Genomic DNA, 27,640 nt, shown 5'->3' with positions numbered 1-27,640 from the left:
TGCTGGTTCTTCCTCCCGGGTGGACAGTGGCAATAGCAGCAGGACCCATCCTCTCCAGAATTTGGTCTCTCAGGTCCCCTGAGGACCTGAGGATGGACATCAAGGACGGGTGGCTGAGGGCTGTCTCGAGCAGGCTCTTCTGCTCAGGCCATGAGAATGTCCTCCCTAATGTCTGCCTCACCCAGAATTCCCAGGAGCTCCACGCCAGGGGGACCCTCAGCTTTGGCCCCACAGCCTAACAAGCAGCATGCCCCAGCTCACACACTAAAAACTGAAGAGGAAACATGGAAGCCAACCACAGCTACAGATTGTCCCAGCACCCACATGAACGTGTTCACAGCTATTACACCAATATGCTGTCATCCTGGAACTCTTGCACATCCGAGCAATCAGGGTCAGTGGAACTTCCATAAACCACTGATTCTCTCCCAGGGTGAGCAGAGATACCCATAGATGAAACCTAAAACACTAGCAGGAACAAGTACTTTTATGGATAAAATACCTTTAAATTCAAGGTGCACATTTTTCTATTTAGGAGCCACTACACCATTTTCCCCTTAGGATCAGGGATCTGATTGATCAGCACATTACAGTTTTGCCATGTTGAGCTCCCTGTTCTGTAACACTCTGTGCAGAACACATACCTTCCAGGTGCCCCATGTCCTGACAGGTGTCGGAATAGCGGTGTCAGCTTGAGGCTGGATTTGTCTGATGGCCACATGGTGATCGTAGCCCCCTGATTATGTGAAATGCTGAGCTGGACCTGCCTCTCTCCCTCAGAAGGAATCCCCAGGATACCTTCACTCACCTTTGCTTTTCCTAACCAAGGCCCCCTTCATTCCAGGCATATGGTAGAGCAGGTGTGCAGTGATCTTTTAAGGAACTCAGGTGCTTTGCTGGAGCACAGTCCATCTCAGAGTGTCCTGGGCAAATTCTCACCTTGACCCCTACCATCTCATTTACTCTATTCCTATGACACCCTCTCATCCAATTATGCATCCCCTGGCTGTGCAAACCCTGAGTTCCAACTCTGAATTGCTTCAAAGAGTGTAATTACGTGACCATTCAGTTCAGTAAGTAAATGTCTACTGGGCCCCTTCGTGGGGAAGGCGTGGCATTGGGCTTTGGGGTTACAGAGCTCAAGATCCATAGTCTCTGCCTTCACATTGACATTCAAAAGAGAGAAAAGCAAACTGGACTTTTAGCCACAGTTGGAGAGAGAGCAGAAAGACCTCAGTCTAGACAGATTGAAAATGCTGAGCAAGGGTGGAGGGAAGCGCTGGACTGGGAGCCATCCTGTGGGACCCCAGCAGAGATGTGTGTGCCCTTGGGAAGGACAGCACTGGGGAGGTGGGCATGGTCCAGACCTGCTGCCGGGGCCCTTTACAAGAGAAGCCAGTCCTTGGCGTTGACTCTAAGCTGTTGTTATAAAGTCTCAGGCCTTTCACTGACTTGTATGTGAAACTTCCACCCTGGCTTGACCTAAGGCTTTGGGGGTTGGAATTTTCATATTCTTTTTAGCTCTCTGCCAGAGCCACCTACCTCCTGGCTGTGCCCCCTGGGCTTGATGATGTTTTTTATTAAGTAGAACAGCTGTGGCAATTATCTGTGATAGCTAGATTATTCACATCATCAAAATGTTCCAGTAAGACCCTGGAAATCTGCATCCTTCACAAGCTCTTGTGGATGCTTTTGCGGGCTCTGTAATTTGAATATCTGGATTTGGATATGGTTTGTCCACCCAAGGTTCATGTGAACATAAGGGCATTGAGAGTTGGTAGAAACTGTAAGAGGTGGCACCCTGGCACGGGAGAGGTTGGTCCTCCCAGGACCAGATTAGTTCCCTCGAGAGTGGTCTCTGACAAAGTGAGACCCGGGATGTGGTGGGTCGATGCAGCATGAGCACCTCAGCAGAGATGGGCAGCCTGACTGTGCACTTTTCAGTCTCCAAAACCTTGAGTCAAAATAAGCCTCTTTTCCTTATTAGGTGCCCAGTTCTGAGTATTTTGTATTAGTGACACCGAACAGACTTAGAAAATCCACTTTTGAGAAACTGATCTAGAATCATAAGCCCAGTGGAGGCTAGCCGGAGGCCTGTCCCCTGTAGAGACTCCCATGAAAGTTCACTAAGTACACAGCCCTTCTCCTTGGACAATGTCTCCTGCTTCCAGAGACTTCCATCTGGTCATGGGCAGGTGCAGATCAACCTGGATGTAACCTTAGATTTGCTTGTAACTGGCTATGCACAGCCTACTTACCCCTCCAAGATGCTGCTCTTGTCTATGAGTGGGGCTCCCAGGGCCACCTCCCTTGTGGGCTGTTGTGACTTCCAGCCCTGCTGCAACCGAGGCCCCATGAACGTTTGCTAAATTGGACTAAACAGGAACCGCTTCCCCGACAGCACGTTGACAAGTCCTGTGGACATGCGGCCAGTGCAGAGCCCCCCTGCAGACTGGACCCATGTGGGAAAGGTCTGAAAAGGAGGAGAGCCTGGGTGTCCTGGCAGCCTGGGGGAACCCAGCCCAGCAGGCAAGGGTGATGGCTGCCTGCCTGGGGCTTTGTTACACTGGTTCATTGATATTCTTCCATTAAAGAAGAAGTTGGCCACGTGATGGAAGGGTCAAGAATGGAGACCGGATAGTGGCTCCCTGGGGAGGTCGTGATGTCAAGAGAAGCAGATGCCCTGAGGGAGGGTGAGATGTGAGGTAGCCTTCAGGCCTTTCCTTCTCACTAACCTGGCTGCTGGGGAGCCACTTGGGGGGAAGGGGTGGAAGGCCAAACACCCTGAAAAGACATCCCCTGGGCTTTCTGTGCAGGTTGAAAACGGGTCCATCTCTGCATTGGTTGGCTAGGGCTGCCGTGACCTAGTACCACCAACTAGGGACTTTAAGCAATAGCATTCATTGTCCCATAGCTCTGGAGGCCAGAAGTGTCCAATCCAGGTGTCAGCACGAGGGGCTTCTGAGAGCTGTGGGGGGAGTTGGCTCCTTGCCCCTCCCCAGCTTCCAGGGGTGGTCTGTGGTGTCCGCCGGCTCCGGGAACATGACTACAGTCTCCGCCCCGTCTCGCTGTCGCTGGGTCCACGTCCTCCTTTTGACAAGGGCATGGTCACGCTGGATCAGGGCCCATTCTAATGGCCTCATCCTAATGCCATCATCGGCTAAGACCCTGTTTCCAACAAGGCCACATTCTGAGGTTGGGAACTACACTAGGAATGGGAGGGACACAAATCGATGATAACAGTCTGAGTGTGGCATGTCATTGGCTCAGCCCCCACTGGGCCCTCAGCTGCTCTGGGTCCTGGTTTGGGACTGGCAGAGAGAGGACAGGAAGCCAGTACCTGTTCTCCAGGACCTTCCCTGTTGCCCCCACAGAGCAGAGGATTCTACCTCACAAACCCAGAACCCCAGTGAGAGCCTCAAGTGTGGGTTCCATGCTTAAGAATGTAAAAATGACGAGCAATCACACTGACAAAGAACCCGCGGTGGCCTTGGTTCAGAGCACAGCCCATTCCCTCTTGCCATCCCTCCCTCCACTGCCAAGATGGCCCCAGCCAAGATGGCCCCACAGGCCTCCTGAGGTGGCAGAATGGATACGGGCCCAGGTCAGAAGACATAAGGTCTGTCCTGGCTCTGCCAGTAAGTGGACCTGTGGCCTGAGATGGACAGGTCAGCTTCTTTTCCCGCTGGGGATTTTCTGAGAAGTGTGCTGTGTGGTCACTGTGCACATGACTGCGTGCTTCTCGTGACTTCACTCCTGGATTGTCTGCTGGCCACGGCAGCCCAGGGGGCCCACCGTGGGGGCCTTCCCTTGTCTTCTTACGGTAGGGCCACTTCTCTACCAGGGCCACTTCTGGTAGTCTGCTACTTGGGGCACCTGCACGACATGTCCCCACAGAGCACGTCTCGCACCCCTCCTTGGGGGTGTGTGGCCTCTGTTCCCAAGCCTGAGGGCAGTCCTGGAGTTGTCAGTATTAGGACGGGTGGGATCAACTGCCCTTTGGAGGTGAGGCGCCACCAGCATGGTCACAGGTGACAGGGCCGGCCAAACCAGGCCTCCCAATTCTCAGCACCCGGGTTCCTCCCTGAGCGTGCAGCCTCAGGTGTGTGTCCCTTCCCGTTCCCCCTGAGCCAGGAGTGTGGCTTTGAAGTGGGAGACCCTCTTTGCTATGGTGCCAGGTTCTGGGGAGACTGTCAACAGGCGTGGAAAGCACAGATGCAGTTTGGTCGCAGATCTGACTTAGGGTGTTGCTCAAAAAGCTGTTCATGTGTCGGCCCCCCGCAGGCGGGTGACCTGTACCTAGTGGTGCACTGGAACAGATCTCTCTCACACACATGCAGCGGGTCACCCACACACGCACTTGCTGTCTCTCTCAGGCTGAGCCCGCTGTCCCTCCTCCCTGAGCTGGTCACTAGTGACACTTCAGAAGCCAAGAGCCCTGGAGGGAGAGCACAGCTCACGTTATTCAGTTCCACCCTCTTGAAAAGGCAGTGTCTGTGTCCCCTGTCTCTGCGTCCTGTGACGTCACAACTCCCCCACTCCTCCCACCTCTCAGCCACCACAGGCACCCCAGCTACAGATGGCATTTCCTTCCCATCCTCTCTTCCCTTTCCTCCCTCCCCGCCCCTCTTCTCTCCACTCTGGTGTTCCCTTGTCCCCACTAGGCCCTCTTCTAGCCAGCTCTGGCCTCCCTCCTTGTTGCCTTCTGGGTGACGTTTAAAGCCGTGCTCACTACACCACATTTATAGCATGGGACCTCTGAGCCAGTGGTTCACAGGGTCATATATGTGACCTTAGTTGTTCATGATAGCGCACGTCATGGGGACCTGGATTGTCCACTGACCACCCCCACAGGGTCACACTCTCAATCCCAGCCAGTGGGACAGTACTCCTCAGGGCTTGGGAAAACAGGAGATAGCACAGGAACGGATTGGACATGTCGAGGTTCCCAATGTCAAGGTCATTAGCCTGTAAGACAAGTGTCTCGAGGGCCAGGACTATCTTCCACTCTGAAACCATCTCCCTGCCACCTCACAGACCTACTGGCATATTATCAGGGTGGGTGCAGCGTCCCAGCCACAGGCCACCAGGTCAGGGGCACACAGCACAGTGATGTGCATGGACGCTGGTGTGAAAGTGTGTGTCCAGCAGGTGTCCCTGCTCGCTCTGAGCACAGCGCCCGGGCCTGGCTGTGCAACCAGAGGGTCCCTGCAGCCGGGGGGCAATGCCAGGAGTCTGCAGGCCTCCAGGAAGCTCAGTGAGAAGAAGTCAGAAAATGACCTCCAGTAAATCTCCAAGGAACCTCTGCCAGCAAGCTCATGGTTAATTCATCAATTAATAATTTCAGTGCCTAACTATTGACATCTACTGAGTGGATATAAACTGGACGCTCACCAGAGGAACTTTTTAAAACTACAGGTTTGGTGACATCACTCCAAAAGGCTGGGTCAACTGACCCAAGGGGAAGTTCCTGAGCTCCGCCAGCCCTTCCAGTGGGAAGCAGGAGAAGTGGTGGTCTGCGCCCTGTGAGTTGAGCCGCACCGGGCAGTAAGGCGTGGCCTGTCCAGATCAGACCTGAATAAGAGACACAGGTAGAGGGCCATGGGTGGCCCTCCTCAGGAAGGGGAGCGAGTGTGTCTCCAGCTTGGGAGAAAGTACCCAGGCTTAGCCACAAAGAAAACATGGCCCATCTGTTGTTTGGCCCACCATTAAGGATTTCAGAGAGCCAGCAGAAATCCTTGGGAGACCCCAAAGGCCAGCCTGCCCAAGGACCCCTCCTGTACTCTGAGCAGCCTCTGGGTGCCCCATGTACCTCTAGCTCTTTGGCTCCTGTATGCCTAAGGCTTGCAAAATGGCTTCCTCCAGAGCAGGCCAGGCCGCAGGTCCAGCACTGCTTCTCGTGGGGAGCTTAGAGGGCTGGTGACTTTTGCAGCAGCTACATCTCTGGAAACCCACACACTGGGGTCCTTCCTGGGAGGGAGGTGACAGGGTTAATCCCAGGGCTGTGGGAGGCGGAGAGAAAGGCCTTGAAACCACCCAGTGAAGCCAAACAGATTAATAGAGGAAGAGAGAGGGGGGTAGACCATTAGGAAGACAAAGAGAAAATCATGCTGGAGCAATAGAAAGGGAAATCTAATATCAACTAAGGAAAAATAAATGGAGATTAGGGCAAACAAATTAGCTTTAATGGGTTCAATGCTAATACAAGAATAACAGAGGAGCTGTGGATGCCTTTGAGGGGAAGATGGGATAAAGAACCTGAGCAGCCATGCAGGCAATCAAGATTCTGCAGGGAAGGGGTGGCCAACCTGCCAAGGGAGGGAGGGGCCAGACTCAGGGCGAATGGGCAGGGAGAGGGCAGCCTGGGGGGCCTCCGCCATCTTTGATGGGGAGGGGCTGAGAGCTGGTGAGAATGGGGAGGAGGCAAGCAGCTTGAGTGGGAATACAGGGAAGTAAAGCAACTGGAAGAGACCCAGGACAGAGCAGGAAGGCATGGGAAGGAAGGAAATGGAGAGGGACGTGAACAAAGAGGGTGGAGGAGAATAACCCAACAGGGAAGAGTGGGACTCGGGTTCCCTCTCTAACTAGGGAAAGTCAAAAAGGGACTGCTGCCAGTGGTGGGTGCCAAGAGGGGGCCAGGAGGGGCCAGGTGGTGGGACCATCTGGGATGGCCTCTGAGAGCTCCGGCCTGGGGCTGAGTTCTGGCCCTTGGTCAAATTCCATGACCTCTCTGCTCCTCCTCTTCTGGTCTATAAAGAGAGGATGCTGGTCTTCCTGACTCCCAGGTATTCCTGCCATGAGAACTTACCAGAAGGCCAAATTTATGGCTCTCCACTGGGCTCAGGTATGGACACTCCCCACGATGCTGCCCAAGATTGTTACTAAGCATTGGCTAACTGGGGACAGGGGCTGAATAAAAGCCCTTCCTCTTCCCCCTTCCTCCTCCTCCTTTTAGGTCCAATATGGGTGAAATACCAGCCAGTTTTGGTTCTTTCCCAGTCATAGCTGAATCCAGGGGAAACTTTTGGATATATGCTTGATCTCCTTCCTTTGCCCTCACCCACAGCCCCCCTCTGCAATGATCCACAGCAGGGACATCCCAGGAAATCAGACTTCTTATCCTTTAGGGGACTCTGAGATTTGCCTGAGCTTAAGCTGTAGGAGCCTCCGAGCAGGTTGGTCTTTGTGGCTGCAGTAAGTGTCACTGGGGCCTGCCAGAGGGAAAGAGCCCCCCAGACGGGGAGAAGGCATTAGTGAGAATACGCAGGAGTTCAATGAATAACCACCCAGTCATGCGTTGCAGGAGGGGAAAGGAGGAGCTGGCATTATTTCCTGCCCCTTAAGGCATCCAGAACTCTGCCTTGTCTCATCACTGAGGATTTTGGAAAAGGGAAATCCCAAAACAAGAAGAGGGGCCAGTGGGGTGGGAGAGCTCTGTCATTTGCAAAGACACAAAAAATTAAATTGAAACCGCTACAGAAAGAACTTTCCATGAAACCCTAACCTCCAAGAGGGTGGAGACCCGTCTGTCTTGATCCGCATATTGTTCTGCAGCAGGGCCTGGCACAGAACCAGGGTGGTTGAGGTGGTCATGGTGACGGTGACACTGTGGAGGGCCCACCCAGGCCAGGCCCATGCCTAGTCCCTTAACTGCACTGTGCTCACCCAGAACACCTAGGGGCAGAGTCAAAGCAGGAGCAGCCTGTGCCAAGATCGCAAGGAGCGATGGAGCAGGGGCTTCCCGACTCTGCCTACACAGCTTCGGAGAAGGGAAATAAGTGGCCATATGAGCCCTGCCCATGCATCCAGGTAGGGGGACAAGTTTGAAAGCTGCCTATCAGTTTGGACTTCTGTGAGGGAAGGGGCCACCTGGCAGTGGTGGAAGGCCGGAGACTGTGGAAGGACTTCCTCCTTCAAGGGGTTTGCATCTGCTGGTCCAGCCCTTCCAGGGCCAGCCTCCCACGTCCCCTCAGAGGTCCAAGCCCCAGCTCCATGGTACTCTCTCCAAGATCTCCATTCCCATAACTCTAGCTCTGCCCTCTGCTTCCTGCAGCCCTGGGGCAGTGGCTTGCACATCCCATGTTCAGCATGCTTGGGCCAGAGAAGTGCTGGGCTTCGGACTCCTTGGGGATCTTGTAATGTTTTTGCATATACTTACTGAGATAGCTTATTTGTTTGCATGTATTTATGGAGATAAATGACACTCATTGATATTCCATATACACCTTATGCACATATCCTGAAGGTTATTTTATGCCATGTTTTTATGCACCTGTGTTGGGACTGCCACCTGTCACAGAGGCCAGGACTGGAACTTTTCATTTGTGGTATCATGTTAGTGCTCAAAGGATTTTGGATTCTGGAACTTTTCAGATATGGAATTGTATCAGCCTGTATGGGACACTCAGCTTGTATCTCAGAATGACCTCAGTTCCTCCTGAGTGTGCTTATTTTTCTCCAACACCTGGGAAAACAATTCCTTGCATTAAAGCCCTTCTGTTGAAATACCTAGGAGTAAGTTTCTGTTTTGCAACGACTTCATTGACTGATGCATACTTGGTACCTGAAGAGTCCGAAAATTCCAGGGCTGGACTGATCATGTCCTTGACCTTGACCATAGTGTTGAGCTCCCTGGCAACGAAAACTGGAAGCCAGTTTCTTTTATACCAACTGGACAGTGGCAGACTTGAAGGGGCAGCATTGCCACTCAGAGCTGTCAAAAACTCCCCTCAGTGGGCTCTCTGGTTCTCAGGAGGAGCAGTTTGCACTCTTATCCACTGTGCCTCCAGCTTAGCCTGGCCCTCATGGATCTTCCCCTGAATGCATGTTGACATCGCCCCAACTCTGCTGGAAACCATGAGGACAGAGTCTGTCCCCCCGCTGTCCTCCATAGAGCCTTTATCGCCAGAGTTAGAAGGACAGGTCTTCTTGGCTCAGAATGTAAAGACCTCCATTAATGACAGTTTCCCCGCTGGTGTCAAATGGAGAGAAGGCTTCTTATCTCAGCAGAACATGCTCCCACAGAACACACCACCACATCCAAGTGTGCACACTTGGCTCAGCAAGTGTGCACACCTCCAGTGTTGACGTCCAGGGCTGCGTGCAAGTCACGGGAAGCCCCGCACACACCCCGGCTCCTCAGCAGCAGGCCAGCCTCAATCCTCCTGGGCTGTGGGATCTAGACCTCCTTCACTTCGAAGAGCACACGTCAGAGGAAGCCAAGCTGCTGGAGGCCAAGAGTGTGTGGGCTTCACTGACTGACTGTGGATCTGCCTGCCTCCCTGCCTCCCTCCCTCTTCCCCCTGCCTCCCTCTCTGCCTCCCTGCATCCATCCCTGCCTCCCTCCCTCCCTCCCTCTTCCCCCTCTTTCCCCCCTCCTCCCCCTGCCTCCCTCCCTCCTCCCCTGCCTCCCTCCTCCCTCCTCCCCTTCCTTCCTCCCTCCTCCCTCTGCCTCCCTCCCTCCTCCCTCTGCCTCCCTCCCTCCTCCCCCTGCCTCCATCCCTCCTCTCCCTCCTTCCTTCCTCCTCCCCTGCCTCCCTCCCTCCCTCCTCGCCCTGCCTCCCTCCCTCCTCCCTCTGCCTCCATCCCTCCTCCCCCTGCCTCCATCCCTCCTCTCCCTCCTTCCTTCCTCCTCCCCCTGCCTCCCTCCCTCCCTCCTCGCCCTGCCTCCCTCCCTCCTCCCTCTCCTTCCTCCCTCCTCCCCCACCTCCATCCCTCCTCCTCCTGCCTCCATCCCTCCTCCCCCTGCCTCCCTCCCTCCTCCCCTGCCTCCCTCCCTCCTCCCCTGCCTCCCTCCTCCCTCCTCCCCTTCCTTCCTCCCTCCTCCATCTGCCTCCCTCCCTCCTCCCTCTGCCTCCATCCCTCCTCCCCCTGCCTCTATCCCTCCTCTCCCTCCTTCCTCCCTCCTCCCCCTGCCTCCATCCCTCCTCCCCCTCCTTCCTGTCTCCTCCTTGCATCTCAGATCACCTCAGTTCCTCCTTAATACTCTTATTTTTCTCCAACACCCAGAAAACCAATCCCCTGTATTAAAGTCCTCTCCTCCTCCTTGTGGACCTACCAAGAGAATTAAACTAGCACGTGAAGCCTCACCAGCCACTGTTCTCCACCCCCAAGTTCCCTTGACTATAAAACTCTCCTATTGTTTTCAACCAAATTTCTCAAAAAACAGTCCTATTGATCCTGCATGTTGATGGAGGCTGTGGGAGAAAGGTAAAGGATATTCTGAGAACATCTAAACAAGACCCTGACCTGCTCTGCAGGATGAAGCAGAGCCCCTGGAAGAAGTGACCTAGAGCTGAGCTCCACAAGATGCACAAGAGTCAACAGATAAGACAAGAGGTCCAAGCCAAGGCAGCAGCATGTGCAAGGGCCCTGCAGTAGGGGATCCTCCAATAGTTCCCAGGACATGCAGAAGCCAAATCCAGAGGGTGCCACAGAAGGTGACAAGCTCCATGCTTGCAGGGCACTGCGGTCACCAGCCAACACAAGAGAAGCAGCCTCTCTATTGCCTAAGTGGAGATTTCCAACAGGAAGCTGAATGTGCAAGTGGCAGGAAGACCTAGAGACACCTGGGACACCCACGATGCCTCGGAAGATGGGTGGTAGTAGAAGAGTGAGAGTGAGCCGCCAAGGAGAGCCTCGGAGTGGAGCAGCCCCGAGATTTGAGGGAAATGTGGGGGCGCAACAGACATGGTGGAGCAAAAGCTGGAAAAAAGATTGAAAAGCCCAGACTGAAGGTCCAAGGAGCCAGTGGACGGCCTTGTGTGGAAGCCCCTTGGAAAGAGAGAACATGGCCTCGGGCAGCCCCCACCTGGCCATGCACTACCTCCATGGCCAAGTGCTGACGCACATGCCCAGCAGGAGGCAGCGGGGCCAGTGCGAGGAAAGAAGGGAACGGGAGCAGCACATTTGCCTGCTTCTTAAAATGGGGTTGAAAACAGGAAAGTCAGATGTGGTGCACGCCTGAGACTGAGGCAGGAGGATCTCCAAGTTCAAGGCCAACCTCAGCAATTAGCGAGGCCGTAAGCCACTTAGCAAGACCCTGTCTCTAAATAAAATACCCAAAATGGGCTGGGGCAGGGGCTAGTGGTTAAGCACCCCTGGGTTCAGTCTCTAGTACAAATTATATATATATATATATATATATATATATATATATATATATATATATATATATATATATATATATAAAGAGTATCATGGTCAAGAAAAGAATTTTTTTCCAAGGCAAGGGCTGGGGAGGCAACACGGAGTAACTTAATTGCATTTGTAGCTGCAGAAGAAGGACTGAGTAGAAAGGAGATAGACAATATAAAAGAAAGCCTGGCCCCATGGGGCATATCTGTAATCCCAGCTCCCAGAGGCTGAGGCAGAAGCATCGGAAGTTCAAGGCCATCCTGGGCAACTTAGTGAGATCCTGTCTCAAAACAAAGACAAATACAAACCAAAACACCCTGGGGGACACTTTATGGAATCTCAGGTTCTAGAACAGGTTGGAGGAGGAGGAATCAATGAGATTCTGAGGTCTGAGCTTTCCTCAGACCTTCTCTTCTCCAGTCCCCTGAGGAGGACAAAGGGAGGCACAGAGATCCCCAGGGCCACCCAGCACACTGGGGTGCAGCAGACACAGGGTGCTGCTTTCCTGCATTTCTGCTCTTTTCGTCCCAATCTGAGGATCTGTGTCTAGGTGACCCATGACCTCATGGGTGGCAGGCTAATCTGCTCTGCAGGCGGGGCCCTGGGGTTCCATGGTTCTGGGACACTTTCTTTGGGAGCACATTGAAGCAGAAGGCATGGAGTTGACTCTGGAAAGGGAGAAACGTGGAGGGCGTAGAGACCACAGACCTGCAGGCGAGCATTCGGGGAACGTTGGAGCACGGGCCAGGCTCAGATGGAGACCAGGGGTGGTGCTGGAGTCTGGGACTTGGGGGTCACCACAGGAGATCCCCGAATCACTGCCACCACCCCCACAATGCTCATGTGTGTGCAGGCGTTGATTAAACTGTGCACCAGGTGTTAGGGAGACAAAGACAGGCCCTGCCCTTGAGGAATGCACAGGAATCCACACTAGATAAAGCTTCTGTTCACGCAGTTGATCTGTGACGGGGACGTGAGCAAAGAACTCCAGGGCATGGGAGAAGTCTTCCTGCATCTTGAAGGTTTGATATCAGTGCATGTAATGAGACTCTCGGGACATCAGCCTCCTTTTTCTTCTCCTGTCCCTGCTCTTTAGAGTCTTCTAAGTGGTGAAAAAATTATAAAGATGGCCCTACACCTCTCTTAACATCACCTTCCCAAAGGAGAGAGCAAGCCCCACGTAGAGCTAAGGTTAAGTCCCCTTGGACCTGAGAAAGCTCTGGCCCCCTGTCTGCAGCATCCGGCCAGGGCCACAGATCTTCCTTCTCCACACCCACCCCTCCCCACCCACGCCCCTCTAGAAGGCAAAGGGTCTTTGCTTAAACCTCAGATCTCTTCCTGGCTCACACCTTCCCTGCACCCACCTCGCGCCCAGCCAGGGGCTCCTATTCACTGCTGGCTTCCGGCCTCAGGCCCACCCGTCTGCAGAGCAGCATAGAAAGGGGGTCAGCACAGTGGGCACCAGGCCACTCCCCAGGGCAGGAAGGAAGCCTGCACCCACCTCTGGGTGTTTGGTGGTGACTCACCTAGAAAAGTCCACTCCCCCACACCGGACACAGGAAAGATGAAAGTCCTTCCATTGCAGGGACTCGGTTCAAAACCTCAAACCATAGGAGCCACTTCATCCACAGCTGCCAGCCCTCTCCAGCTCACCTTCCTGCCTGTCCATGCCTCTCAACTTCTCCAAGTCACCAAGACTTTACACATGGGATTTGCTCCTGCTTCCTGTGGAAATGCCTTCCTGGGTCACCTCCTAGTCTCTCCTCCCTGCAACTGCCCTCCGATCACTTCACAGCTGGACTGACCTCTCTTGGGGACTTCTCCCTCTGACATGGCAATTCCCAATTTATCTGATTGTATCCACTGAAAGGGTTTAAGGACCCAAGGGACAGCATCAAGGTTTGAGCCTCAGCACTTGGTATCTCAGTCATGATTGGCACTTGGTGGATGGGTCATTGAGTTTAAAAGAAATGAAATCCAAAGTACAAGCCCAGCTTGGTGGCACACACCAGTAATCAGCGGCTCCAGAGGCTGAGGCAGGAGGCTGGCAAGTTCAAGGCCAGCCTCAGCAATTCATCAAGGCCCTAAGCAACTTAGAGAGACCCTGTTTTAAAATCAAAAACCAAAAAGGGCTGGGGATGTGGCTCAGTGGTTAAGTGACCCCGGGCTCAATCCCTAGTACAAAAAAAAAAAAAAAAGAAAAAGAAAACCAAAGTACATAAAGAATACTTGTTAGGAGAAGGGGTTGGAGGAAAGGGGAACAAGCAGAGTCATTCTCTTAAAATTGTCTTCACCAGCCATTACCTGGCCTAAACCAGGGACCTCCGCATGGTCTCAGACTAGTAACAGTCACACCATCTGGAAACTTCTTAGAAACACAGATTCTTGGTTCCATCATAGACCTACTAATTCAGAAACAGCCTTGAGTCCAGCCATTTTTGCCAACCTCCTTAGTGATTCTGACACACACTTACGTTGGAAAGACCTGGGGCCTTGCCTGGGTCAGAGCCCTCGGCCATGTGAACAAAAAACAAAATCAGAAAAACATTCTCATTTCTATCAGGATTTTCAGCCACCCAACACTTCTCCACACCCATCCTCGTCTTCTTGTGGCACTTGTCCCAGGACAGCAGCAGACACGACGAGAAGTCACGTTAACTGTTCAATAGACAGAAACACTGGGGTGGCAAACCAACCCCAAAACCACATTCTCAAAGGATGAGATTGGAACAGGTCAGGTGGAGGCAGGAATCGTGGTTCTTGGCCTTGGCACAAACACCCAAGCCTCCTCCTCGTATGGGCATCGGAAGTTCTGGAAAATGGGGGCAAAGCTGGACCTAGCAGGTCGTGTCTCTTTGGGAAATTGTCCAGCACCCCTTTGGTTTAGCCTCGGGGCCCAAAAGATCCAAAGGGCAGTTCGATGGCGAGTGGGGGAGATGCGTGGCCCGAGGGGCCAGCGTGAGGGGCCGCTCTTCCCACTGTCTGGGCCGCGCTGAGGCTCACAACCCTTTGTTTTAAGAAAGCTGTTCTGCTGAAGGCCGCTGGAGCCCCTGAGGAGACATGGACAGGCAGCTCAGAACGTGCTGTCACTGGGCAATGAAAGGCACTCGGTGCCCAGCTAAGACCATTCCCGCCCGCAGTCATAAATAGACTCCACTGGCTCCCACAGGGGCCTGGTCATGGCTCCTTCTCGCCTGCCGGCTCTCTCTGACTCCCACCCCGGGGTTCTGACCACCTCCAGGTCATCCACCAAATCATGCTCTGGTGTGAAAAGACCTTCCCTACCCAGGCCACAGCACCTTCAGAAAGGACTGCAGGCCAGTCCCACACCTCACTGGCCAGCTCTGGCCACTGAGCCATTGGGTAGCCTGGGAGCAGCTCCGGTCTGAGCCTCAGACTTCGGGTGGATCCTGGCTCTTTCTGGTATAGTCTTGAGTCTCAAATGAGTCATGTAAATCAAGTCGCTAAAATTCTCCTGGTCCCAGTCCCCTGGTTGAATAAGTGGAGATCTGAGTCCTAAAATTAGCCCCACTGGGTGGTTTCATGGAGTGGAATATGTCAGGGAGTCTGACCGATGGTGCCCTCTGGCCTCAAAGCCTTTGCATACGCTGTTCCACTGCCCAGAATAGTTTTCTCCTTCTTCTGCCACTCGGCGGGCACCTCTTTACCTTTGGCCTCAGCTTCGACTTTCCAGGAACCCTTCTGTGATTCCCTGACAGGGGCCAGGTCCCCTCCTCTGGTTCCAAGGGACTGTTTGCTACTTTGGGATTTTACTATAATAAAGCCATGAGGCGAGAGCGGGCTGGGGTCTGCCTTATTTACCTCAGTGACCATGAGCCTCCCACCGCGGCTGGCACAGAGTGGGCACTCAGTCAGCTCAGGTCTGCTGAGAGAATGGGCTCAGAATGGAGGAGGACCGAGGCCAGAGCAGGAAAGCAGCTGAGAGTCTGCGGCCTGACGGGGCCGTCCTGGAGCCCATGGGGTCCCCAGTCAGGCCTCTGCCCACCATTTTAGTGCTCTGACCTGTTAGAGGAGAAACCCTGAGGCTCTCTCAGGCAGGACACCCGCCGTCAGGGCTGGGGTCCACTCCCCCCAGCTCAACCAGAGAAGCTCTGTGTTCATTCTTTGGTGTTTGTTTGTGACCGGGTTTCAACACCACTTCTGTGGTTTAAAGAGAAATGGGGAGACTATGGATCTCCTCCTGAGCCCTCATTTCATAGAAAAGGAAAGGAGACCCAGGGAGCAGAGGGTCCCCCAGGACACCCTGTGTATTTCTCCTTACCTGCCTTCAGAGGAAGGAAGGGGCTTGGTGTCTGGAGTGAAGGGCTTGGTCAGAAGGAGACAGGACAGGCCCCAAGGGCCCCCAGGGCATGCTGCGCCCCTCTGGAACCAGCAGTGGGTGTCGGGTCTGAGCATAAGGACCACTGGTGCCCCATCCAGGAGGTGGGACTCCAAGTTGGAGCTCAGTCACTGCGGGGCTCAGTCATCGGGGCTCAGTCACGGTCGCACACCTGCAGCCTATGCTTCCCCATCTCCCCGCCTGATCCTGACCACTCTCCCCGGAGTGTTGTGTTTCCAGGCCATGGTGGGCTGAACCAGCTGGGAGGGGCCTTTGTGAACGGCAGACCCCTGCCCGAAGTGGTGCGCCAGCGCATCGTGGACCTGGCCCACCAGGGCGTGAGGCCCTGCGACATCTCTCGCCAGCTCCGCGTCAGCCACGGCTGCGTGAGCAAGATCCTCGGCAGGTAAGCTCGCAGTTCAGTGCGCCCCCACGCTCTGCAGAGCTGGCCTCCCACGTCCAGCTTCAGTCCTGGGACCCAGACAGGGTGTGGTGGCGCCTCTGCCCGCTATGGCCTCCTGCTGTTTCCTGTCCTCGCTTCCTTCTCTGCCCGTTTCTCCTTCCTTTGGCTTCTCTCTTTTGGGGGGAAAGGGGGTTAACAGGACTGAACTCAGGGCACTCGACCACTGAGCCCCATCCCCAGCCCTATTTTCTATTTTATTTGGAGACAGAGTCTCACTGAGTTGCCTAGCGCCTCACCACTGCTGAGGCCCGCCTTGACCTCGCCATCCTCCTGCCTCGGCCTCCTGAGCTGCTGGGATGACAGGGTGCACCACTGCGCCTGGCTCCTTTTTCTCCTTTACCCATGTCTTGTTTCTGCAGCCGTCTTTGCTCTTCATACAGGAGACTCACCCCCCAGTTCCTTCTCTGGTGACACCTAGGGAAATGGGGCCCCTAGGAGGGCCCCACAGTAGAGAAGGCTCCTGGGGTCTAACCACTGCAAGGGGGACGTCTGGGTTTGTGCCCCTGCGACAGAAGCAAGGGAGTGGCTTGCTCAGTCTCTAGGCCCAGCTCGGCCTCCCTGAGTAGCCTCTCTGGGAGTCAGGCCTAGAGGCTGGGATTCTTATGAGGTGACACTAAGGACCCCTGGGCACTGTTGCTCTATAAGCACCCAACATGGTGGCCCTCAGCCCCAGCTGCCCTGGAAGAAACTTAAACATAACAATACAATTAAGTGTCTGTGCTCCAGCTCAGACTGATTTAGGGGACTGGGTCTAGGCCCCCACCTTCCCCCTGCAACCAGGTGGGGAACTACTTCAGGGGGGCAGGGGCAGCACAGGCTTCCAGCAGAAATGCCCCGCCCTGGAGGACTCTGGGTTTTGAGGTAGTTCCATGCACCCGTCCCCCTCCTCCACCCCGCACATGGATTCAGGGGGACCCTGGGTGCCAGGAGGCAAAGGGCCTGGCTGTAAGTGAACCCTGGAAACCCCGACTCCCTGCCCTGGGCTGTCAGGTTGGGGTCCAGGAGAGGGGATTTCTGAGATGGCTGTGGAGTCCCAGACAGGAGGGGAGCTCTGGTCACTAGTGACCAACAGAATTTGGAAGAGTTTGGCCCCGATGGCAGAAGAGGGTGTCTACAGCAGGGAGGGGACGATGTCCTGACCCAGGCCACCCATCTGCCACAGCAGAGAGCGGGGCAGAGGCTGGACGCCAGCAGGCTCAGCTTGAGGGACTGAGCCTGGCCAGGGATCCCCAAGGCTGGCCTCCAGAGTCCAGGGTACCAGCCTCACACCGGCAGTGGAAGCAGGATGGTCAAGGAGAAGATCAGTCAGCCTTCAGCCCAGAGAAACCGCCACTGTGCCCCATGCTTCCCGCTGGGCCCAGCCAAGATGCCCCTTCTTACAGGGGACACCTCATGCCCCTGGCCCTGATGGGGGCAGGCAGAGCCTGGAAAGAGGCAAGGCAAGGAGAGGAGCCGGGGCGTCCAGCAGAGGGCTCTGGTTTGGCCGCAGCATGAGCCTCCTCAAGAAAGGGATGTGGACAGTTCTGGGCACGCCAGGTGCCGGAGGCAGCCTTGGGCACCTCACTCCCATGGCCTTCCCCAGAAGCTTCAGACAGACAAAGGGGGGGGAGGCTCTGGCAACATCCCCCCCCCAAAGACCCCCTGCATATTGGATAATTCTTTGGGGTTCTCTATTGGAGTAGGTACTACGAGACTGGAAGCATCCGGCCTGGAGTGATAGGGGGCTCCAAGCCCAAGGTGGCCACCCCCAAGGTGGTGGAGAAGATCGGGGATTACAAGCGGCAGAACCCCACCATGTTTGCCTGGGAGATCAGGGACTGGCTCCTGGCCGAGGGCGTCTGTGAGAATGACACCGTGCCCAGTGTCAGCTCCATCAACAGGTGAGAGACTGCAGCCTCTGGCCTTGGGCAGGCGCCTGGCTTTGGGATCATGAAGGAACCAAGCAGGGGCCCAACCCAGAGGGACTCGGGCCTTGGGCTGCAGAGTTGGCAGGACCTCTCCGTCCCCACAGTTGTTCCCCCACCTCCTCTCTCCACACTGGAGGCACCCTCCCCCTGCCCCACTCCACAGGGACCCCCATCTGCACCTTCCTTCCTCAGATACCACATCCTCTTTCATTGGACCAAAGAATGTTCCTGAACTGGTCATCTCCTGACCCCTCTCCTGGCCCCATGCAAGCACCTGGTCATCTGTTCAGCCCTGCAGATAGCTACAGCCCATCAAGTGCTTACTCTTCATCCATTATTCATCACTCACTCAGTTACCCGTCACCTGCAGGCCCCGGGGACACAAAACTCCTCCCCTGTACAGCTTACACTCTAATGGGAGCATAGACGCAAACCCAGTACCCACACAGACACTATAAAAATGCAGTTCCAAGTCCTGCTAAGGACAGGAACATGGGGGCATGTGGACCAGCACAGGGTGACTTTATGGGGTTATGAAAGGCTTCCCCTGAGTAAGAGGCAAGGAAGAAGAGCTGACTAGTCAAAAAGGAGACATTCAAATGCCCTGTGGCTAACACAGTCTTATACAAGAAGCTAAAGGAGAGCCAGTAGACAGAGGGAAGGGAACCTGAGGCATGCTGAGGGGTTGGTGCCAAGTTATATACTCTTTGCTTTTGACCTCAGAGCCCTTGTCAGATTTTAAGCAGGATGCTGACTTGCATTTCAAAAATCTCACCTTGCCCCAATAGGGTGAGTCGATTGGAAAGGGTCAAGAGTGGATGGGGTGGGCCATGAGTGCCCGCGGTGGGAAAGAACACTGTTGGCATGCACTGAGGTTATCAAGGAAGGATCAAGGCTGGAGAGGTTATCAAGGTCAAATCCACAGAACTTGGGGACGAGCTTGATTGGGAGGGGCAGGCAGATGCCCCATCTGCACTTGACCTTGAGTGACCGATGTTTCCAACATGACATGAGGACACAGGCAGGGCCGGTGTGAAGACAGAGATCGGGGATTTGGATGTTGTTCTAGTTAGCTTTCTCGTTGCTGTGACTAAATGACCCGAGCATCACCTCTATAGAGGAGGAAGAATTATTGAGGGCCCACGGTTTCAGAGGTCTCAGTCCATAGACAGCAGGCTCCATTCCTCAGGCTGGAGTGAGGCTAAACATCATAGCAGGAGAGTGTGGCGGAGGGAAGAGGCTCACATGGGGATCAGGAAGCAGAGAGAGACTCCACTCGCCAGATACAAGTATGTAGCCCAGGGCCAGCCCCATGCCCACCTGCCCAGCCACACCCACAACCTCAGCTGCCATCAGCTCACCCCAGCAGGGGTCAGTTCACTGGCTGGGCTGAGGCTGTCACCCCAGCCATTTCTCCTCTGAACCTTCTGGCATTGTCTCACACCTGAGCTTTAGGGACACCTCGCATCCTCACCATAACGGATGTGGACTAGCTGAGGCGGAAACCCCTCTGAGGTGACCAGTGGAGTGTCAGAAAGGCCACCCACCTGGGCAGCGCTGGGGCCTGTTTCCTCCTCTTTCTCTAGTGACGTTTTGTTCTTCCTCGCAGAATCATCCGGACCAAAGTGCAGCAACCGTTTAACCTCCCCATGGACAGCTGCGTGGCCACCAAGTCCCTGAGTCCAGGACACACACTGAGTGAGTTCTGGGGGCTTGGAAGCTCACAAAACCCCTGGCACACAGATCCCCACCGCGTCCCCAGGAGCCCCCAGATGCATCCCAGCACCCACGCCACCCACCTGCCCCAGCCCCTGCGTGGACGGAGCTGTCGAGTTGACAAGCCTGTCTTGGTCCCCATGGAAGGTCCCGTGGACACAGAGAGGTGGAAAGGACAGGCATGGGTGACTCCAGCTGCCATCAGGGCTCAGGGCTCGGGTCACCACGTGGCCAGCTGGTCCCTCCAGGATGGCTGCAGGGGCTGGGGGCACTCCCTCAGCTTGACACTCTCCCTCTCACCCACTGCAGTCCCCAGCTCCGCTGTCACGCCCCCTGAGTCCCCCCAGTCGGACTCCCTTGGCTCCACCTACTCCATCAATGGGCTCCTGGGAATCGCCCAGCCTGGCAGCAACAGCAAGAGGAAAATGGATGACAGTGAGTCCTGTGGGGATGGGCGGGGACACTCGGGGTCTGACCCTTGCAGGGTCGCAGGCCCAGACCTGGAGCCCGGCTCTTGGCCCCCGGGATGGGTGGATGGGTCCCCTGAAAGCCTTCTCCCTGCCTGGCCACGCAGGTGACCAGGATAGCTGCCGGCTCAGCATCGACTCCCAGAGCAGCAGCAGCAGGCCCCGGAAGCACCTGCACACGGACGCCTTCAGCCAGCACCACCTGGAGCCACTCGAGTGCCCGTTCGAGAGGCAGCATTACCCCGAGGCCTACGCCTCCCCCGGCCACACCAAAGGCGAGCAGGTGAGCCAGGCTGAGTCCGCAGAGCTCTGGGGCTGGGGGCTGGGGCACCTGCTCCACGCAGCCTCGAGCCTCGATTTCCCTGGGTGCTCCGGCAGCTCCACTCCTGGCCTCTCGCCTGCCCTCACCTTGGAGCCTATCCCTTTAAGGGTGGGTGGCATAGCCAGGGGTGCCATCTCTGTGCTATCAGGGCCGGACGTTGACACTGTCAAGTGGCCTTCCCACTATGACCTGAGCACCCTTCTGGCCCCACCTCCCCTTGCACACCCCATGAGCCTGCATTACTCATGTCCCCAAGCATGCCACCCTCGTCCACACCCTTCTGCCCTGGCACACCATGTGCCCTCCTCGGAGAATGCCTTTCCTCCTACTTCTCCTCCTGGAAAAATACCACTTGGCCGCTATGACTCAGCTCAACGCCGCTCTGCAAATCCACCCCTGCCCCTCAGATGTGCTCCGTCCCCTGTCTCTGGTCCTGCGACCCACACGTGGCTCCTGGGGACTTCTCAGGTGCATGGAAAGGACCTAGTGGGCGAAGCGAGGCACAGTGGTGTCTGGAGGGTGGCACAGGCTCTCGGCCGTGGCTGTCGGCCATGGCTCTCGTCCCCAGCACCGAACTCTGCGTGCCTCTTGGAATAGCCACTCAAGGCTGTCCCAAGAGGGCACAGAGGCACCTGGGGAAATCGGGACAGTAGGTCACCAGCTTCTGGGAGTCTTTCTTCCCAGCACCCAGGACAGGTCGGCCTCTGGGAAAAGCTGAGCGAGATGTGAGAGGTCCCTTCCCGAGGCCAGCAGAGCCTCTGCCTCGCTGGCAACCACTGAGCCCTGGGTTCATATTGTCTGGGGAGCATTGAGTCTAGCCCCCAAGTCAGCCCACTGAGGAGCATCTCTGGGGGGCCCACGCTGATCCAGAACGGAGGCAAGACTATGTGTGTGTGTATGTACACCTTTAAGATCTAAGTAGGACAGTAGGGGGTGCTGCCAATGATCAACTGAACAGTCGCCAGTGGCCGGCTGGACTGCTGGCCCCCAGCCAGCCCCACAGCTGGGCAGTCGATCTGCGTCAGCGATTTTATCAGCCTTGGCTGTGACAACGATGAGGGGTGCAGAGAGAGCTGGCCATCGGCAGACCTGGGAGAGGGCCTGGGTGCTCATCCGAGGGTCGGCACAGCTCCAGGAGGGGACAGGGCATCCATAGTGGCCTATAGGATGGCCTCTCTGTGGGAGCAAGCCTGCAGAAACCAGAGTGCAGCTCCAGCTGCCCCAGAGAGCAAAGAAACCCCCTGATAACACCTGGGCACCTGCTGGGTCCCAGAGCCATTTCCTGGCTCCAACCTCACTCCCAAAGGACTCTGCCTGGCTACAGACAGCCCCTGGACCCTGCTGGCATACATATTCGGGGGATCCAGGAATGAGAGGCTCTCAGAGCTAGAGGGGACCTCAGGGACCACCCAGTCCTGTGTGTGGAGATAGCCCAGGCCCAGAGAGCAGGCAAAGGCTTGAGGAAATAGATGGCTGCCAGGCTCAGGCCTACCAGCCCCGGGTTTATTCAGATGGTGCCACTTTACCTGCTTGGCAAAGATGCTTCCATATACATCCTGGCTTGAATGAAGACCAAGCAAAAGCATCTGAAAACCTTCAAACTGCCACCACCAGGCAGCCTACAGAGGAGGAAATCCAGGTGCAGACTGTGAATCACTCCTTCTCTCAGGCACCTGGCTGGGTGGTGAGGGGCACGGAGAACCCAGCCTGTGCCCAGGGCTTCTTAGGTCTGAGCCCCTGCCTCCCCAGCCTTTGGTACTGACTGTGCTTCCAGAGTAACACTGTGTTCTCACACATGAGCACAGAGAGGCCCTCTGGCTGGGGGATCCAAGAGCAAAGCACTGATTCTCACACTTGACCTTAGCATGGGGCAAAGACACCAGCTTCTTGTCTGGAAAAACAATCGGGGGGAAAAGTTTAACGGGAACTTCTGGTGGCCTCTGTCCTGGTTGCTGTTTTACTAGGGAGCATCATCAGAAGCCCGTAGAGCTCTCCTTCTGCTAGTTCACAAGCCCACCAAGAAGCGGACCAACAGAGCGTGGATATTATGATGCCAGAGACCAAGAATTTGGCAGCTTCTGACTCTTCCCCAAACCCCCAAATAATATCTATCATAACTGCTCATTGAGCATCTGTTGTCAGCAAGCATTCTGGGATGAATGTTGCATATAAGTTTGTAGATAATATCTCATTCACTCTTCACATCAGTCAAGTAGATCCTAGGTCTATTGGAATAGGGGAGTTCAGGACTAGGTCTGATTCCCACCTGCTCACACAGGTGAGAGCAAGGATGCAGGAAGTCAAGTAGACTAAACGCCTTGGCTTGCCTGAGTTCTGAAGCATTGTGCAGCTCTGCCCCAAATCTAGGTTCAACCCCAGAAAACAATCCAGTCATCTCTGAGATGTTTAAGCTATTCAAAAATGTTAGACTCTAGTTGTTTCTTTTTTCTTCTTTCATTGAATAGCCTGGTTTTTGGAGACTAGAAATATCTTGAGTAAATATTTTGATATCAAATCAACTCAACCAAAGGCCTTTCAAATTTTTCTTACACTGTCTAGAATTTAGGGATTTTATTCAATTTCATTAAGCCAGGCCAGGCTCTGAGCAACTCCGCCCTGCCTGGGAGTTAGAGCCCTCGGAAGGCATGGAACCAGAGCACCACTTAGTCAGTAATTGCTGCTACATGCTAATGGTGCCCTGGTGCCCTCCAGAATTGCCTGCAGCTTCCAAAGGTGCCCAGCATGCAACCAGAAAGCGCTGCAGCTTTATGGAGAGCCCTGCTCAGTGGAAATAACCAAGAGCACCTGATAAAGATTTGCAACCAAAATGAACAGCAAGCATCTTTCAAGCAGAATCTGCATGCTGCTTTTGGCTTGGCTTTGGAGAGAGAATGCACCTGTCCTGTGAACCAGAGTCAGACTCTGATGTCCTAGGTTTAGGACAAAACAGGGACATTTACCCTCGTGGTCCAGCCTCTACATGTACCAAACAGACATGGTCACATGCACTCATGTCAAGGGACTGGGGAGGGGGGGACTCCATGAGATTGACAGGCAAAACCCCAATATTAGTGTAAGAAGTGGTCAGGATGTCATCCAGTTTAGGGCGGGTGACACAGCAGGGCACTGGAATCTGATCCCGCCTCCAGCCCACAGGGGAGGGTGTGGAGTTTCTGAACCTCTCTGTGCCTCATTTTCTTTTCTTTTCTTTTTTCTTTTTTCTTTTTTTTTTTGTTGTTGCTGTTGCTGGGGATTGAACTCAGGGGCACTCAACCACTGAGCTACCCCATTTTGTATTTTATTTGGAGGCAGGGTCTCACTGAGTTGCTTAGCACCTTGCTTTTGCTGAGGTGGGCTTTGAACTCAAGCCACCCTCTTGCCTCAGCCTCCCGTGTGCCGCTGGGACCCACTGTGCCTGCATTTTCTATTTGAAGGTGAATACATAAATAGTGGTGTGCAGGACTGTGAACTGCCTGTTCCAGCCACTGGCATTGACCATGCTCAAACCATGTGAGGGGACAAGGAGAGACCAGTGTCCAGCCAGGACACAGTTCCTTAAAGGACACCAGCCATCCTGTACCTGGACTCTCCTTCCACCAGCCAACCTTGAACTCTGGGCCCTGGAAGAGGCACTCACACTGTGGGACTTGGAGAACAGCAGGCTTTGAATTGCAGAATAGGAATTCCTTCAACAGGCCACCTGGAACAAGGGACACCAGGAGCCAAGGAGGAAAGGGGCCTTTCCTGGGGGAGATTAGGGCCTTCATGTCCAGAGACAGGCTGCAGGCTCTGGAAAACTTAGCCAGGGCCTCCCTGTGCCCTACTGATTCCTCTTTCCCCCGCAGGGCCTCTACCCGCTGCCCTTGCTCAACAGCACCCTGGAGGATGGGAAGGCCACCTTGACCCCTTCCAACACGCCCCTGGGGCGCAACCTGTCGACTCACCAGAGCTACCCCGTGGTGGCAGGTAGGATGCCAAGGCGCCTGGGCTGCCCGGGCCCAGCTGCGAGGGCGACTGGAGGGCAGGGGAGGGCAGATGTGGCTGGTGTCAGGAGGAGCGTCTGTGGCCCCAGCCGGGAGAGGAGAGGTGGGCTGCAGGCTGGGCCTCCAGGGGGACAAGGGGGCGTGCCTCAGCCCACCTCCTGGGTCTCCTGGCGCCCTCCTGCAGGCACAGGCGGCATCGCACCTGCGGGCCCAGGGCCACCTGCCACACCTGGGCCAGCACCGCGGCTTTGTGTCCCGCGACTTGGCGGAGGTGGCGGCGCCCAGGCGCGGTTCCGGTGCCGTCTGGACAGGCTACGAAGGGACAGGCGCTCTGGGGGTGCCAGGGAGTGGTGCAGGCCCCCCAGGACCCCGTGGAAGAACAGGGACCCAAAGGCAAGGAGCCAGATGCTGAAACTGGGGACATTTGGTCTTGGTCTTAAAGTTAAAAAAAGGGGGGGAAGAAGAAAACCGCATAGAGCAAAGACAGTGACCTTTGATCCTTTCTGGATCAAAGTCCTCAAAAGGAATGGGGGGCCAGTTCCATCTGGGCCTCTGTGATGTAGCTCTCCCCATTTGCACAAGGCAGGGCCAGCAGAGAATGCTCCTGCATCTTTCAACCGAGTAAGGGGGTGCCCTGAAGGGCCTCCTGTCAGGAACCTCATCTGCTTTAAAACACTGAGAGCTAGAAGCAGGTTCAAGCCACCTGGAGAAAACCTTGCCCTGCACGGAAAAGGAGAAGGTTGCGCATCCACAGGTGGGAGCATGTATCCTGCATCCGAGGCTGGACCTGCATCCCAGGGCCAGTCCTCAGGTTCTCTGTCTCCTTGACAGAAGGGCATCCACCCAGCCAACCAGGGCCTGTGCTGTGTGTAAAAGTCCAGGTTTGTCTTGGGCAGAGACAGAGACTCCCAGTGAAGTCTGAAGGGCATCCACAGAAACGAACTACTTCAGATGTGGACCAGCCAGGCAGGAGGCCAACCAGGCAACTATTAGCTCAGCAGAGACCCATCTCCCTTGTGTTGGAGCTGTCTCCAAGGTGTGCAGGCATTTAGGGACAGAGAGAATGCCTCCTTGCCCTTGCTCCCATCCTGACTACCCTGAGAGGCTAGAGCAGAGACCAGGGCAAGAGGGCAAGGACACCTGGTACAGAGACAACCCAGAGTCAGACCGGCCATCTGCTTTCACACATGCTGGACCTCACAGGTTGTCTTGAAATGAAGTTCTTTATGGGCACCAGGTATCCCAGCTAGCTCGGTGAAGGGCTGTGCTGTTTGAGTAGGCTTTGCCCCCAGAGAGCCTTTGGATGTGAAGCCACTGTCCCAGAGGGCCAGCACCTCTACCAGCCCAGGGAGATCTCTGAGTCAAGTGCACAGATCCTTTCTCGTAACCCACCCTGTGTTTACTCCCTAGCACCTAGAATTTTTTCCCTTCCCGGTGCATCCCCACCTGTAAGCCAGGAGGTCCTGTTGGTGGAGATGGACATTCAGAGAGTGGGCAGAGAGGCAATGTTTAAGGGCTGATGTGAAGGAAAAAATGTTGACTCCAGAGTTTGCAATGTCAAGAGGATGAATTCAGCAGAGATGGGTCATTCGTCTTGACCAGAAGACTAAAGAAGAAAAGCTGTGGTCTGAGTGAAATGGTGTCAGACAGACAGTGGAAGGAAAGGAGGAGTGGAGGAGGCTCGAATGTGCTGTGGGGTGGACGGGCCAGTCCCTGGGCAAACTCAGGTGCCTGTGGAATGGCAGGAGGTAGGTCAGTGGAGAAGTAGGTGGGACTGGGAGAGACGATGGGGAACAGTTCTTTTCTGTGTGAGCTGCAGAAAGGCATGGAAGGGCCAGTGAGAAAGAGGGAAGGGCAGATGGAGGCTGGATGCTGGTACATCAGAGCCCACACAACAGCCCAGGGCCAACTCCCTGATCCTGAGGCCCCCTCCACACTCTCTCCCCTCCCCAAGACCTCCCTTTTAAAAATTATTATTATTATTATTATTATTTTGGTACCTGAGATTGAACTCAGGGGCCCTTGACCACTGAGCCATGTCCCCAGCCCTATTTATATTTTATTTAGAGACAGGGTCTCACTGAGTTGCTTACACCTCACTTTTGCTGAGGCTGGTTTTAAACTCGCTATCCTCCTGCCTCAGCCTCCCCGGGATTACAGGTGTGCACCACCATGCCCGGCCTCCCCAGGACCCTTTTAAGGAAGGCTGCAAGTGCAGTCAACCAACATTTTATTGGCTCTTTGGCTTTTCATTTAGTGGACAAGCCCACTCAAGCCAGCTGTGGGACAGGGAGCTGATCCAACCCACAGGACCAAGCAGCTGGCAATAGACAGCAGGTGGTCCCTGAGGCAGCAGGCAGCCAGATATACAGCACTGTCATGTCCTGGCAGGTGACCTCAAAGCCAGGCCCAGATGCTGTTGCACTTCAGGTGTGAGCACTCATGGAGACCAGTGGCTGGCCCCAGAGCTGGAGATTCAGCACAGAGGCAAGGGCCCCAAGAAGGGAAAGGGATGTCCAGGCTTGGAGGGACTGGGTCCAGGCAGGTGGCTGGGAGCAGGAAGCAAGTCAGGGCTGCTGTTCAAGGAGCCAAGCCAGTCCTGCAGTTGAAGGGCAAGCAGGCAATGGCTGGCAACCATGCTGACCTCGGGGTATTGGCCTGGAGCTCTTCACACTGTCTAGCTGAGGCCTATGGTCAAGGTTGGACCTATATTCTTAACAAGGCTGAGCCCTGGTGGGAGGTCTCAGAGGACAGGATAGGACAGAGGAGGACCAGAGGGGCATGAGCTCAAGGGTCTGGGGGGCTGCAGACCTAGAAGAGGTGAAATTTGAAAGAAAGGAAAGGAAGCAGAGACCGAGCTCTCCTAGGAAATTCTGCAGACAGGGAGAGGAGAGACCGTCTGGAAGTTTCCATTCCATAATCAGCTCAGCTGTGACCTGCATGGACCTTCCTGGCTCCCCTCTACTGTGTGTCCCGAGGGCCTCCTGCCATTTCCTGCAACCCCTTTACCTGCTTCCACTGAGCAGCATTCCAAAGCTGGTAGCTCTGTTAGTGTGATGTCCAGGGTGACTTCCCTTCTGAGTCTCAGCTTTAAGAAGGAGGAAGCATTAGGGAATAGACTGCCCCTGAGATGCCTGCCAGTCCTCTTTGGACAGCCTGGTCCACATCCCAGTGCAGATCCCGCAGCCCGGCCCTGCCAGTAACATCAAGGCCAATCTTGCCCTGCTGCTCCAAGGCTGACTGCAGCTCAGCTGATCAGAAAGCTTGAAGTTAGGTTTTATCATCAAAGAGCTCATTACCCTCCTCC

The 27,640-nt window shown here is 55.1% G+C and overlaps 1 protein-coding gene across 1 annotated transcript in view; it reads left to right on the top strand.

The window, feature by feature from the left end:
• The window catches only part of LOC144252166 (paired box protein Pax-8-like), a 69,965-nt gene that overhangs the window by 29,675 nt on the left and 12,650 nt on the right, over positions 1-27,640 (top strand). The window contains exons 2-7 of the mRNA XM_077794674.1: positions 15,716-15,881; positions 17,621-17,818; positions 19,455-19,543; positions 19,871-19,996; positions 20,136-20,311; positions 24,196-24,316. Of these exons, the coding sequence (XP_077650800.1) occupies positions 15,716-15,881; positions 17,621-17,818; positions 19,455-19,543; positions 19,871-19,996; positions 20,136-20,311; positions 24,196-24,316 (876 nt within the window). The remainder of the gene's footprint in view (positions 1-15,715; positions 15,882-17,620; positions 17,819-19,454; positions 19,544-19,870; positions 19,997-20,135; positions 20,312-24,195; positions 24,317-27,640) is intronic.

This window comes from Urocitellus parryii, unplaced genomic scaffold, assembly GCF_045843805.1.
Source record: "Urocitellus parryii isolate mUroPar1 unplaced genomic scaffold, mUroPar1.hap1 Scaffold_37, whole genome shotgun sequence".
Classification (NCBI taxonomy): domain Eukaryota; kingdom Metazoa; phylum Chordata; class Mammalia; order Rodentia; family Sciuridae; genus Urocitellus; species Urocitellus parryii.
Note: the sequence above shows the minus strand (reverse complement) of the source record. Positions and strands in the feature narration are given on the sequence as shown.